Source organism: Gasterosteus aculeatus, chromosome 8, assembly GCF_964276395.1.
Source record: "Gasterosteus aculeatus chromosome 8, fGasAcu3.hap1.1, whole genome shotgun sequence".
In the NCBI taxonomy this organism is placed as follows: Eukaryota; Metazoa; Chordata; class Actinopteri; order Perciformes; family Gasterosteidae; genus Gasterosteus; species Gasterosteus aculeatus.
In genome coordinates this window covers 6695053-6707744 of record NC_135695.1, presented here as the reverse complement: position 1 = coordinate 6707744, position 12692 = coordinate 6695053, and the positions used below count along the sequence as shown (strand labels likewise).

The following is a 12692-nucleotide window of genomic DNA, read 5'->3' as shown; positions in this document are numbered from 1 at the left end:
CCCTAAAATGACGGACAGTGGAGAAAACATGCACAAAGGGAACATTCCTTTTTTTTCCCTTCCATTTTATTAAAATGTCATAGCGTAGTATAAATCTAAATGTCACCTCTTTAAATATTGACCCAATTCAAATAACTATTCTTCTTCTCATCGTTTGCTTCGCACACAAGCAGGCTTTGGTCAGGCACACGCATGTGCAGGTGACCACTGGATTATTGTCCACACGTTGCGCTGCCGGAGAGGGTGGACTGTGCGGAGCGGCATGCGGCTGTGAGCGTGCACACACATCAACAGATATCGTCTTACCGCTCAGGAGGCCCGCTGCTCCTCGGCCCAAACGACAACACGGGGATTAGATCGGAGCCCGGCGCCGGCAAACACGTCGGCCTACGACGCGGTGGACAGGAGGGTCCAGGTTGGGGCCAGAAATGGATCCGGGCCTCCGTCCAGGAAGCAAACAGGACCCGTCTTTCATTGACGCAACGAGGAGACAACAATGGAAGACGGTCCCGGTTTGACGTCTGGAAGCTGACAGGGACAGATTGAGGATACCGATCCTGCAGGTGTGCACATACTGAGGCCTGGGTGTCATATGGTTTCACCAAAACGAATAGCCCCCCCAAACACTTTCTACATTCAAACAGAGAAGCTGAAGTTGATATAATTTAAATGTCGTTGAAATAACAGTAAGATCAGAGAATCAGTACACATGATTATGAATCTCACCACATAGTTGAAGTCAACTTGAGATATTTAAATAAGAAATATTTTTTTATTCCAATAATGCACAAGACCCAATACCGTGTACAGTTTGTAAAGTACGAATCTCCCATGATCCCCAATCTAACGCAGACTCTCTTTTACCCCTAAACTTTAAAATCTGTGGAAGCTACTTCCCTGCTGGAGCTCGTGGGGACGAGCACAACAAAACTCGATAAGTGGCCCAACGAGCACTTTGTTAACTACACGCGTCAGTTAAAAGCAGGAAGAGTCTTAAGAAGGTCACAGCTCATGCAAACCTTTTCAAAAACTAAATCCACAATCCTCCAGAACCCCATGAGATTTAACAATCAACTGAGAGGAAGCAAACCCGTCACTACTCGGGGACACGTTTGATCCGGCTCAGTTTGGCGGGAAACCAAAAGAGAACGGCTGCAGGTCCGTCAGCTCGGGGCGTCCCAGCGCCGAGCATCACTTCCTCGGGCTGAGAGCTGCGCTGCATTACTTGCCTCCCGCAGTGCGGTGGCTTCCAATCGCGTTTGCTGAGCATCAGGAGGCTGCAGCACCACTCTGAACGGAGCGCTCTAGTGTTTGACAGTCGTGCTCCGTCTTTGCCGGTTCAGTCGTCGGGTGGAGCTCCTGCTGGACGTCCCCGCCTTTCTGCTCCGCCGCGGTCTCCTCCGCAGCGGGCGGACAGTCTTTGGTTGATTGCACCATTCCCACCTGGTCCTCTGCTGAACCGGTCCTTTGCGTCTCCATGCATCTTTCTATCATCTTCTTCTTCTCCTTCTCTTCTTCCTGCTGCTGCTTCTGCCTCTTCATCTCCATCTCCTCCTCAGTGGCCTGAAGGTGCAGCTGCTGCATCAGCTCCTCCAGCTTATGGGCTTTGCGTAGCTCGTTCTGCTGGATGATGGCGCAGAGGTGCTCCGTCAGCTGCTCCTTCACCTCCGTCTTCTTGTGCAGGTCCAGCTTGGCCGTCACGTACTCCACCTCTGCCTTCTCATATCGCTTTCTGAAAAAATGTAGACGGAAGAATTTGAAAGGAACTGTTAAGAGAATCTATAACAGGGTTGCAAAATTTCTCATTTATGCTCTAAAGAAAAATGACTTTTATATTTGAATAACCTTCATTCTGTGACAGTGGAATCCTTTCACAATATTTGTGTTCCTAAACGGTTGAATGAGCCGAGCGTGCATTGTGCGACACTTTTTAAGCCCGTCTCTGTAAAGCGCAACCATAAGACTTGGTTAGTTAAGATGGAAATGAAAAGCGAATTAGGATCCCTCAAATGTATTTAAGATCAGAGAAAACACATCTGACTGAAATCAATCAGATATAAAAATAAACCAATCATCATGACGTTGTTTCGATCATTTCACGGAGTAAATCTTTTTTCAGGGTTGGATATTTTCCAATACTGGGGCCTAAACTGCATCTGAACCGCCCCCTTAAAAAAAAAAGCACAAAACGACAATTGACGACATTTTTTTTTTGACACTGTAATTTTTTTTCTTCAAATTAATGAATATATTAACTGTTTAAAGTACACTGTAAACATAAAGAAATATAAAACACTTTGCTTCAAACTACATCATCAAACTTTTTTACTTCAAACTATGAACAATTTGGCACCGGTTTGCAGTAACCAGCCCTATTTGTCAGCTTCTAAAATCTGACAATTTTTCAGAACATTATTCTCCCACGTCTGAACATAGAAACATTGTTCCAATTAGACCAGAACATCATGTGCTGTTTAGAAACATTGCGTTAACTAAACACATGATGTAAAACATTTCATCTCGGGGTGAGGGGGGTTACATGGTACCTCAGCAAAACCCCAAGAATTGATTACATCAACAGAATCATAACAGAATCCAGTGTAATGACCTCGTGAGGTCCACGTCCTTTTATTCAAACATCTGTAATGAACTGTGTTCATGACATGGAGCTGATCCCTAAACACAAGCGGCTGCGTGGGGAATTCACAGCTTCGAGGTCAAACACATCTTTCTGGATTAATGTTGAAAAACCCACATCACAAAACTATTCACTGTCTTTATACCTTCTGTAGCTGTCAAATACACCCAACTACAAAATGTCCATCTTATATTCGACTTTTAGTTGTAACCCTGCGTATGTTGAAGCAAAGTGTAGAACTGGACTTTCTGCAGAAAACTGGTTTGAAGTCTTAGAGGAAACATGTAGATTTCAAGTATTGGAGGGAGGAGGGGGGGGGGGGGGGGGGGCAGGTTTACTTGAATACTAGTAACAAGCTGCAGGGGGCACCAGTTACACTGGACGTACACTTCCTTACCTGGTCACCTTGTTTTGTCACAAACAAAAGGCTTGCAGTGCCGTTTAATGATGTCGTGGTTATTTCAAATACAAAAATGAGGTCATAAAATCCCGAAAGCTTAGTTGCCGTTCATTAACGTGCATATTATTGTCGCTGATGTCACATTAATCACGCACGTCTTCGAGAAAGACAATCTGCCCCAAAACGTCAGGTATCATCACATATTGACATTAACTCCATTAGCGGGGCCGTGGATTCCTCCAGCAAAGTGTGTTAGTTTGATTAGAAGATGTAGAGCTGCCTGGTTATTACAAAGTAACACATCAGAACTTTTCTCCCACCTGCTGCAGTGAGGACTTATATGGGGTAGACAGGTGTTCAGGATTTAAATGACTGAATTCCTTAATTATTTACAGGCACAAAATGTTTTTTGTTGTTCATTTTTTTCCTAATTTAAAAAAGAAAATACTCCTAAAAAGATTACATGGCTAATGGAAGTGAATACTCCACGTATATTTTGGTCTATGTGCAGCCGTGTACACTTTGATTTGTGTCGCCTCTCTACCTGGCAGCAGAGTAGTCCCAGCTGGCTTGTTCGATCTTCACTCTCAGGATGCCGATATCATTGGACACCATGTCATCGAGGGCCTGGAGCTCCTTCTGGATCCTCTTCAGCTTCACGGCCTCCGCCTGAGTCTGTTTGGACCTGTGGACAAGAACAAACCCTTGAGGCAAATTTTATCCCTCAGCACCGGTATCGGTTTTACTTTCACAACATCACGTTGCTCACTACAGCTCCAAGACAGCCACGCTTACTTCTCTGCGATCGTCTTGGTGAGCAGAGCCTTTTTGCGTTTATTCCTCTCTTCCATTGTCTTTTGCTCCTGCTGAAGTTGCTCCAGGCGCGTCTTTTCCCGTCTGCGGTCAAACACAAAGACAATTTAACAGACAATGATGCTTGGAAAAATCCACGCTATGGAAAGAGTTTCGGGTCTAATGCTGGAGATTCATTAAAAATAAATATGTACTTTCAAAAGCAGGTGGACCAAAATAAAAAAATATGACGAATAACATTCACCATGTGAAGACAAGATGTAATATGATACTATATTATACAGTATACCATACGATATTGATAAATCTGTGACGCACAACATTCTTATATAATAATAAATGGATTATAAAAGATCCAAGCATCAGTATCATCTTAACCGTGCGTTAGTAATAATAGTGACTTATATTTAGTTAAATCCCTACTTTGGTGTTGGCTCATCACTCATGTGATTGCTGATTAAATTGGGTAACATCCCATCCTATTTCTCTCCCACCTGTCACCTTCGTTGGTCACGGCTGAGGGACGATGACTTTATTTTTATTGTTTGCACAGGCAACAACATGAAACCAAATCGCATATTTACAGACCCTACGTTCCCAAATGGGTCAAAAGCTGAACATCGAAGCGGCGCAATGACAGAGAGGAAGAGAAGAGCTCGAATAAAGACACAACACAGGTCACAGCCCTTAACAACAGTGGTGACAACGCACAGCAGACATGCGTTACAGACAATGAAATCGCAGAAATAGAAAAAAAGATATACTAACAGTGCCACCTCTGGTATCTCCAGCTCTTTGACGCCCGCGCTCTCCTCCGCCGGAGCAGGCCTTACGTCGGTGGGTGTGTGTCGGTCAGCCGCTGCTGGAGGGGCGGTGGGCTGAAGCTCGGAATCGTCCTTCGCTGGCGGCGGCGGCGGCGGGGGTTTGGCGAGCTGCTGCTCCGGTGGGAGGCAAAGAGAGGCGGCGCCGGCGTTTCTTTGAGCGGCCACCTGAAGGGCCCTCTCCCGCTGTAACTGCTGCCGACTCCGGTTGGCTGGAACCGGTTTCCGCCCGCGGGCTGCTGCTGCTGCGGGCATTGCTGAGCCTGATAATGCATGCGGTAAAACGCTTTATACAGAATATTTGTCAGACTTAACGTTAAGTTTGTTCAAAAATAAGTCTACAACTGGGGCAGAGAGACGTGAACCTGCCCGGTTAGCATTGGCAGGATGAGAAGTTACCTTGCTGCTGCATCTTCCGAAGTTCCTCCTCAGAAAAACCGGCCCAGCCGCTCATTTTTCGAGCCTCACAACCACACGGCGTCAAAAAAACAGCAGTAATTATGCATATATAAAATGTATGGTCCTATTGACTTAAGATAATCATTCTAAACTACTAAATATGATAAACTCTATGAAGCTCCAACCAACCGTCGCCATTTTTGTTTATTGATGCCACGTCAAGGACCCCTAAAAGCCCACTGAAGTTGTCCCAGATATTGCCTGAATAAAAATCCCACTGCACGCGAACGGGACATATAAATAAATACACATTTAATCTCTGAAAATTGTAGTTAGTTTATAGCGAATTTTCATTAATGAAATTATTGATGCATCTTATTTGCAAAAATGTAGAATGCAGAAGGCATTTCATTAGCGTACCTCATACCAGCGCAACAAAACTATTAAATAAATTAATAAATACAAATGGGAGTGAACAACTATCAAGTTGCTATGACATAGTCAAATATTATTATGTTTCATTGTGGATATATATTCATCTTTTATAAACCTAAATTTTCCTAAAACCTAAACTCAAAAGAATTTGCTTCTTTCCCATCAAAACAGCTTTAATGACTAATTGAAATGTTTCAAAATGTCTATGAGAGAGTCCTAAAACACTTGATGATTTTACAGTGGGACAGAACTGAACCGTCACAGACTGCATAGGGACCAAGCATGTTAAAGGGGTGAAAGGTTAACTAAAGAACTGTTTCATGTGAAAGCAGCATGCGATTTAAGTGGTTGTACCGGAAAGTGGACTGTGGCCTATTTGATGTGCTCCCATTTGTGAACAGGCTTTTTACTAAAATACAAATTTATAGTTAATAACTAATAAATTAAGCTTTGACCCAGCAAACTCAGACTTACCGTACACCAAAAAGACAAGTTTATCTGGAGCACAGTTTTAACAGAGGAGGACGATTTACAATGTTTTTGTTGACTTAAATGTGTTGACTTGGTGTCAAAAAAAGGAAAATCTGGAGAGCAATATGCTTAGAATGAGGAAGAGGAGACACTATGTGCCTCGATTGATAACCGTTGTAATTTCTTGACACACGTTGATTGTATGTCAAGACCAGCGAAACAGCACAATTTCCCATTAAGGCTGTCAAAAAAGGTTCCTAAATACCGTGAATATTTTTGCCGTATCACCTCTGTTGTGTGAGCGCTACATGGTTTCCCACTGTGCTGTTGTCAGTTATAACATATCACTTGTCAAGGTTACAAGGGTGTCTACATTTTAAACCGATCCTTATTCCTGTCATGTTATGTGCTTTCCAAGTGAATATCATCTATAAATAGGCGATTGCGTGGTGACTCAGTTGTCTGGGTCGAGTCTATTGACAGAAAACGCGGCACGGGAAATCACTTATCGCTTCATTTAGCGCTGTCACACACGCTGACTTGATTCCGCTCTATATTTCATCATTGCGTCATTTTATAATTGAGTTCATGCAGACTCCTCCTCCCTTTCAATAATTGGTCAAGGTATAGACACAGCATGTGTCTCTTTGACCTTGGCAGCACTGAGGAGCCGGAGCGATGGAAAAACAATGACCTCTGCTTGACAACTAATAAAAACGGGCCCCCTCGTAGTTGTTTTGCATCTGGGGGCCAATTATGTGCAAGTTAAAAGGCGCAACACCTCAGGAGGGCATAAATCGCTGGCAGAGGGGAGACAGGGCCTGGCATGGAGGCCAGATGGGAAGGAGACGACCACTCTGGGTTCAGAGCCTGTTCTGCTGCCGCGCCATCAGGCCCAGGGCGGACGGCCTTGGGTCCCTGATTAGGGAGCGCCAGAGGGGACCACATGCCTCATTACTGGGTTGACCTGCAGAGGGACATCAGGGAGAGGTGGGGTTGGAAGAAATGTACAAATCCCCCTGTAGGAATGGGTGGAGCTGATCGGAGAGAAGGAGGATACCGCGAGGACTGCGCACAGTTCAGAAGTTCAGCGTGTCAGATCTGTTGTCCAGAATCCGAAAATGTCCACCCTCTCTGCACAGGAAGTGGACATCACTTGATGCAAAATGCATGAATTGACATTTGACTCTTTTCCGTGGAAAGAGGGAGATGTATCTCTCTGAGGTTTGACTGCTCGTGGCGGTGGATGATTTAACGCGAGCAGTAAGCGTGCACATCACCGTTGCATCTCCCCCACACACTCAGTGAACCCCTCAAGCCAGCGGTGCTCAATCAAACAGGAAGTGCTGTGAAAAATAAACAGCCAATCTGAGGAGACATGCAACGGAGCCCAAACCAAATTGAGGATGATTAGGGGTCAGGCCGTCGCCGTGGCTCCGAGATGGAAGCTGGAGGAAGCTCTAATTGCCGTTTAAAAAAAAAAAAGTCTGTGTGCAGGGTCAACGATGACCCCCGCCTCCGTCAGAGCACCTCCTCTCCCCCTCGGCTGCTGCTCTGAATTTGTTCCTTAATTTCCATTCATGACCTCTCGTCCCGCCATCTGCAGCCAGTTTGCAGCGCCGGCCTGACATCATGCACGCTGTTTCCCTTTATCTCTAAACTCTCTTCACCCTCAGCGTCTGTCCCTCACTTGTCCTCTGTAACACGCCCCCCCCCCCCAAAAATATCCTACCGAGTTCTTGGATTGGATTGATTGTTGTACCAAATAAGTAATGATAACATATTATGTCATTTAACGTTTTTTAATATATTCTGTTGTTTTCCAGATATCCCGGTGATCTCAGGAAGAGAGTGGTTAATACTTGGTTGTGGTAATCTTAAAATCCCGGGACTACTGTAACTCAAGCTGCAACAATCATTGGTGTTGATAAGGTTACGGTTCCTCCCTGTCGGCCTCGACAGCCGACAGGGAGTCGGCCCGGAGTCGGCCTGTCGGTTTGTATTGAGACAGAAAATATAAACAGTTAGATGAGACAGACATTCAGACAGAAAGAAGGAGGCAGGAGTAGAACAACATGAACCAAGTACTGCAAGTGAAAAAGAGGAAGAAACTGGAAATGTGAACTCTCTTTGGAATCCATGGTGTCTTAACACGAGTCCAATGAGAAGATGTAATTGATTTCTGTGGGTCGCATAGAGCATGTTGGGATGTCAATCCCAACATAGGCTTGATCAAAGTGTCTCCCATCAACGGTGTTTCATGTCTATCAGCCTCTTTTAGCCGTGCAAATTATGACTGCTGTCACTGAGAATTAAAGTCAACGAAGCAAACACGCTGCGACTTACAACAAAGTCATTTTTGAGTTTGAGTCTGAAGGTATAATTATTCATCTAATTCTTTCTTGCCAGGTTTGGTATTATTGTGCCTGCAAAAACCCAAACCTGCTCACAGCATCTTTACAGCTGGAGATGCTGCACAGAAGTGCATTTGCTGGACAAAATAGGTCCTTGAAGTCAAATGAACAAGATGTCATTTTTATTTTTTTTGCATGACAACTTTTTTAAATCTCAAGACATAGCAAGCTGTTTCCCCTTATATCCAGTCTTAAGCTATTCAAGTTTAATACCTAAACACAAGATTGACATCGATCTCACCCTCAGAACTAAAGCCAACAGCCAATTTTACTATTTACTACCATTTTTACTCATTTTCTATTTGATTTTCAGTGTGTTTGATTCTGGCAGTTCTTTTTACATATTTTCGGGGCAATTATTAAGCCCCTAAAAGACTCGTGCCTTCCCTGAGATCTTTGATTAATGAAAATGACAGGGAGCTGCTGACAAAGGCAGGTTATTGGCCCAAAGACTGCGAGTGTTTTGACTTTGGACCCTGGCTCAACCTGCCTGAACCGAGTCAGAAAGTTTGGGACTTTTTAAACAAGCAATCATACGTGATGACAACTGATTCATTAGGCCTCAAGCTTCGCCCAGAAAGTCCATTAAAAAGACCTCGATCGAAGTCTCGTTGAAGCTCGTTAGCGGGGGAAAAATGTGGTTTTGCACACCAGAGCTCAAATAAAAGAGACAGCTGTGTCCAGCATGGCTTCAAACAATTTGGCTGCCAAATCAGATTCTTAATCAAATTATTTTCAGCCATGGCATTTAATACACTGTTGTTTTATTCATTAGCCGTTCCACAGATTTATTGTGGCTCTGGCGGCATCGCAGTCTCTCATCTCAGCCATTTCCCAGAGTGTAACACACACACGCACACACACATCTGGTTCCAATCAAGGAGAGGGAGAGAATGCCTATTAGCAGGCACTGGCATAGGTACGTTGTGAGCAGTGGTGCTCCGTCTCCCGTGGAGTTTTTTGGTAGTTTTCAAGCTGTATACAAGCTCTCACTCAGCTCCTTCGCCACGCCCTCATTTCCTGATTTCAATAGGTGGGAAACAAGAATGAACCGGGATGGAGGATTTGGGCTTTTTCTGGCAGTGCTGGAGGTAGAGAGCCCCCGCTGAGAGCAGAGTTGAGATTTATGACGCATAACTGAGTTAAGAGTTAATCACATTAAAAGTATGTATCGTGTTTATGAAAAGCAAAGATGTGAAAAGGAATAATGACTCATTGTTCCAAACCATAAAAACTGTGATGCTTTCATTCATGATCTTCCCATGTTAGGCTTATGTTCTTCATAAACAATAACATAAAACTGGCTAGATTGTTTTATTCCACCTGAGGTTAAGACAGGAGGTCCGGCTGAACTCCAAATAGACGAATAGAAAGCATTCCTGACAGCAAGCTTTCATTAAAAGTAGAAGCCAGTTGGTAAGAGAACCCCAGTGTTGTTTTGCCTGTGGAACATCTGTTGGGTTTTGAAAGTGTTTTATCTTGTTTTGATTTATTGTAGAGAGAATAAGATGGGTGGACTTTTCTGTTTGCTGTTGTTAACCATTTCTGAATTTCTGTACTCTTAACCTACGCGGCAACCATCGTCACACCAGCGAGTCATTCCTTCAAACCCGAAGACCATGTCCACACGTTCACCCCATTGGTCATAACATTAATAAAGCAACAAATTACCCCAAATAAAGATGATTATTGCATTAAGAAAATATACATACTAGGCCATCACTTTTCAGACTCTGCAAAAACTGTCCTCACTTTCCAAAATGTCCTCACCATACCACACATCCTATAATACTTTCAGAAATCATCTTCAATTTCTTCCCCCTTTGGGAATACCCTCAGTTTTTCCATGTGTTTCCCAACATATAGTTATTTCATCATTTCCATACAATATCCCCAACGTATATATATGTCCTCACTTTCTAGAAATGTCCATGCTTCCCTCCCAAAGGGACCTTTAGAAATAGTAAAATAAACATCCACTCACTTTTCCAGAAGCACAATGGAACGCTATTTGTTAGGTATTTGTTAGCTCAAGCCCCGAGTCCATTCTATTTATCAAGTAATTTTATACTGCTGTGTGTTAATGTAACTGAATTTCACATTGCAATCACTTCCGTAAAGTATGTCCTTTACATCTTGCCGAACAAATATCCCCCAAATTGCATCCGAGGAGTTGATAAACAGGAGGATGAGGGGTGAACTGTCTCTCTCTTACACACACGCACTGATCGAGAAATCCTCCCACACACACACACAGTTAATCAGATCCAGGAACGGACTCGTCAAGCTATTCCCGTCAGAAACCACCTCCGTATTTTGTGGGCCTGATTTCAACATCCCGGCGCTTTTGACTCCGGATGACGGAGTGCCATCGAACCACAACAGGCCAGCTGATACTGGGGGACTGGGAACATGGTGGTCTGATGCCATGGGAACCAGTTAGCAAGATCAGCAGACACACACACACACACGCACATTCGCACTGCGGCAGACACACAATGGATAGAATCTGAACCATGTTGATATCACTCCCAAGTACACGCTTGTGTAAGGGGGCACATGGCCCACTTTAAAATACAACATGTGTGAGTGTTCACGAGTATCCATCATTTACTCATGATCAGCGTTGGATGCTAAAATCCGTATGTGACCAACAAGGCAAACAAACTCGCAGAATGAAAGCAGAATGTGATGTTGTTGTCCATGTTGCTGTTATGTACTACATTTAACTATTTTATTTCTACTTGTAGGAAGTCATTAGAAAGGTATAGCTGCCGTTGGGTTTTTGCTTGTTCTATATGTTACAAAAATCATCAATGTGGAATTGCGTCCGTGTCTGATTGGTTCCACATCTCTGGTATGATTGTTGACTGCAGCTTCCCTGGTTGGGAAAAACCATCTAGCCTTGCTTTGCACAAACTGGGAGCGGGACGTTTCTGTGCTACAGAACAATGACGTATGTTGTTCCGACACATGTTTTGATCGGCATGACGAACGTTACGTGAGCTGCGCGTCTCTCACAGCTTCTGTCAAGGGAAAGTGATGGCAATGTACCTAAAACAAAAGACACCCACCAAGAACACAACGACAGAATGAACAAAGTAGGGAAACAAAAAGAGGAACCTTGACCCCATGAGGTTTGGCAAAACTAAAATCCCTGTTGTCAACTTAACTTTAAGTTCAGTTACCACGTGAGCAAATAATAAGTTCCTTTCTGTGAACAACTTTGCACAAAAACCAATTGACTCATTTGATTCCTGCCTCTTGTTTATGTAATTTGAGTTACAGCCTCATAAACGTATCTGCTGTCGCCACCACAGCGGCTTTTCTAAACGCCCGTCTAAGCGTATCCACGAAATGAGTTGTTTGAAATCTGCGGCTAAATTCTTTCATCAGTGCGTTTGTTGGCGTTGATCGTTTCGCAAAGAGCTTCTCCCTCTCTGTCTCTGTCTCTGTCTCTTGGGGACACGACTACCACGGCACCACATCAGAGCCCCCATTTAATGCAAACAGCAGGGGTTGCCATGGGGAGGCGGGCTGGGCTGCCTGTTCATGCCCACTTTCTTTCCCATCATCATCATCATCATTGTCAGACACCTAAAACGTTGCTCAACACTGCTCTCCGCCACAGCGCCCGCCAGTAAACCCCTGAATATTAGTCATGTCAATCAAACGCAACAACTTTTTTCCGAATCCAGCGGTTCCAAAACTCCCAGAATGTCAAACCCAGTTCTGGTGGGATCCCGTCACTTTTGTGAAAAGAGTTGCTCTGCTGCCGTGACCTGAGCTGACTGCGTTGCATGCGTTCTCTCGTTAGGACCTGTCCACGCTACATTTGAAAATGTCTTTTATGTGTCACAGTGTTTTTCCACGCTTTTCATTTTATTCATTTTTATTGTTTTCTAGAAAAAGTCCCGAACAACAAAATCGTTCACCAGCATCTGGTGCAAACATGGTGCGGTCCTCCTCTTGGTCTCCCAGCAAGATGAGTCTTTGTTCTGTCTCCTCCGACTCTCTCTGTGATTTTATAATCGGGGTTTGACATTACAATACAGTGGTTTTGTCAATGATATCTCCAATTCCAGGTCCAGAATTGGCTATATTGATGAAATTGTTGAAATGTATAACAGCTTTAAAGGATTAATAACAAAAGTGTCAATTCGTTAAACTATAAATGCAATCACTGTGATTTTCTGCAGTGTCACATTACTGCCACATTGTCACATTACTTCTTGTTTTGCTATTTACCATTGTAGAGTGCAGTAGAGAAAAGTAGGGCATTTAATCAGCTGTTCATCGAC

At 43.9% G+C, this 12692-nt stretch overlaps 1 protein-coding gene across 1 annotated transcript; it reads right to left on the bottom strand.

Annotated features, from left to right (window-relative positions):
* Positions 1-752: 752 nt before the first annotated feature.
* gorab (golgin, rab6-interacting) lies at positions 753-5327 on the bottom strand. Its single transcript, XM_040185050.2, has 5 exons — positions 5072-5327; positions 4620-4935; positions 3834-3935; positions 3583-3723; positions 753-1732 (listed from the first exon to the last, which is right to left on the bottom strand). Exons 1-5 carry the CDS (start codon positions 5124-5126, stop codon positions 1270-1272), a joined length of 1077 nt encoding a protein of 358 aa, XP_040040984.2. The 5' UTR covers positions 5127-5327; the 3' UTR covers positions 753-1269.
* Between the last annotated feature and the right edge of the window lie 7365 nt (positions 5328-12692).

Excerpts from the sequence above, each read along its gene's own strand:
- gorab (XM_040185050.2), bottom strand. The coding sequence starts at position 5,126 with ATGAGCGGCTGGGCCGGTTTTTCTGAGGAGGAACTTCGGAAGATGCAG. Across the intron at positions 4,936-5,071 it reads TCGGAAGATGCAGCAGCAAG|GCTCAGCAATGCCCGCAGCA; the intron begins GTAACTTCTCAT and ends ATGCATTATCAG. Across the intron at positions 3,724-3,833 it reads ACCAAGACGATCGCAGAGAA|GTCCAAACAGACTCAGGCGG; the intron begins GTAAGCGTGGCT and ends TCTTGTCCACAG.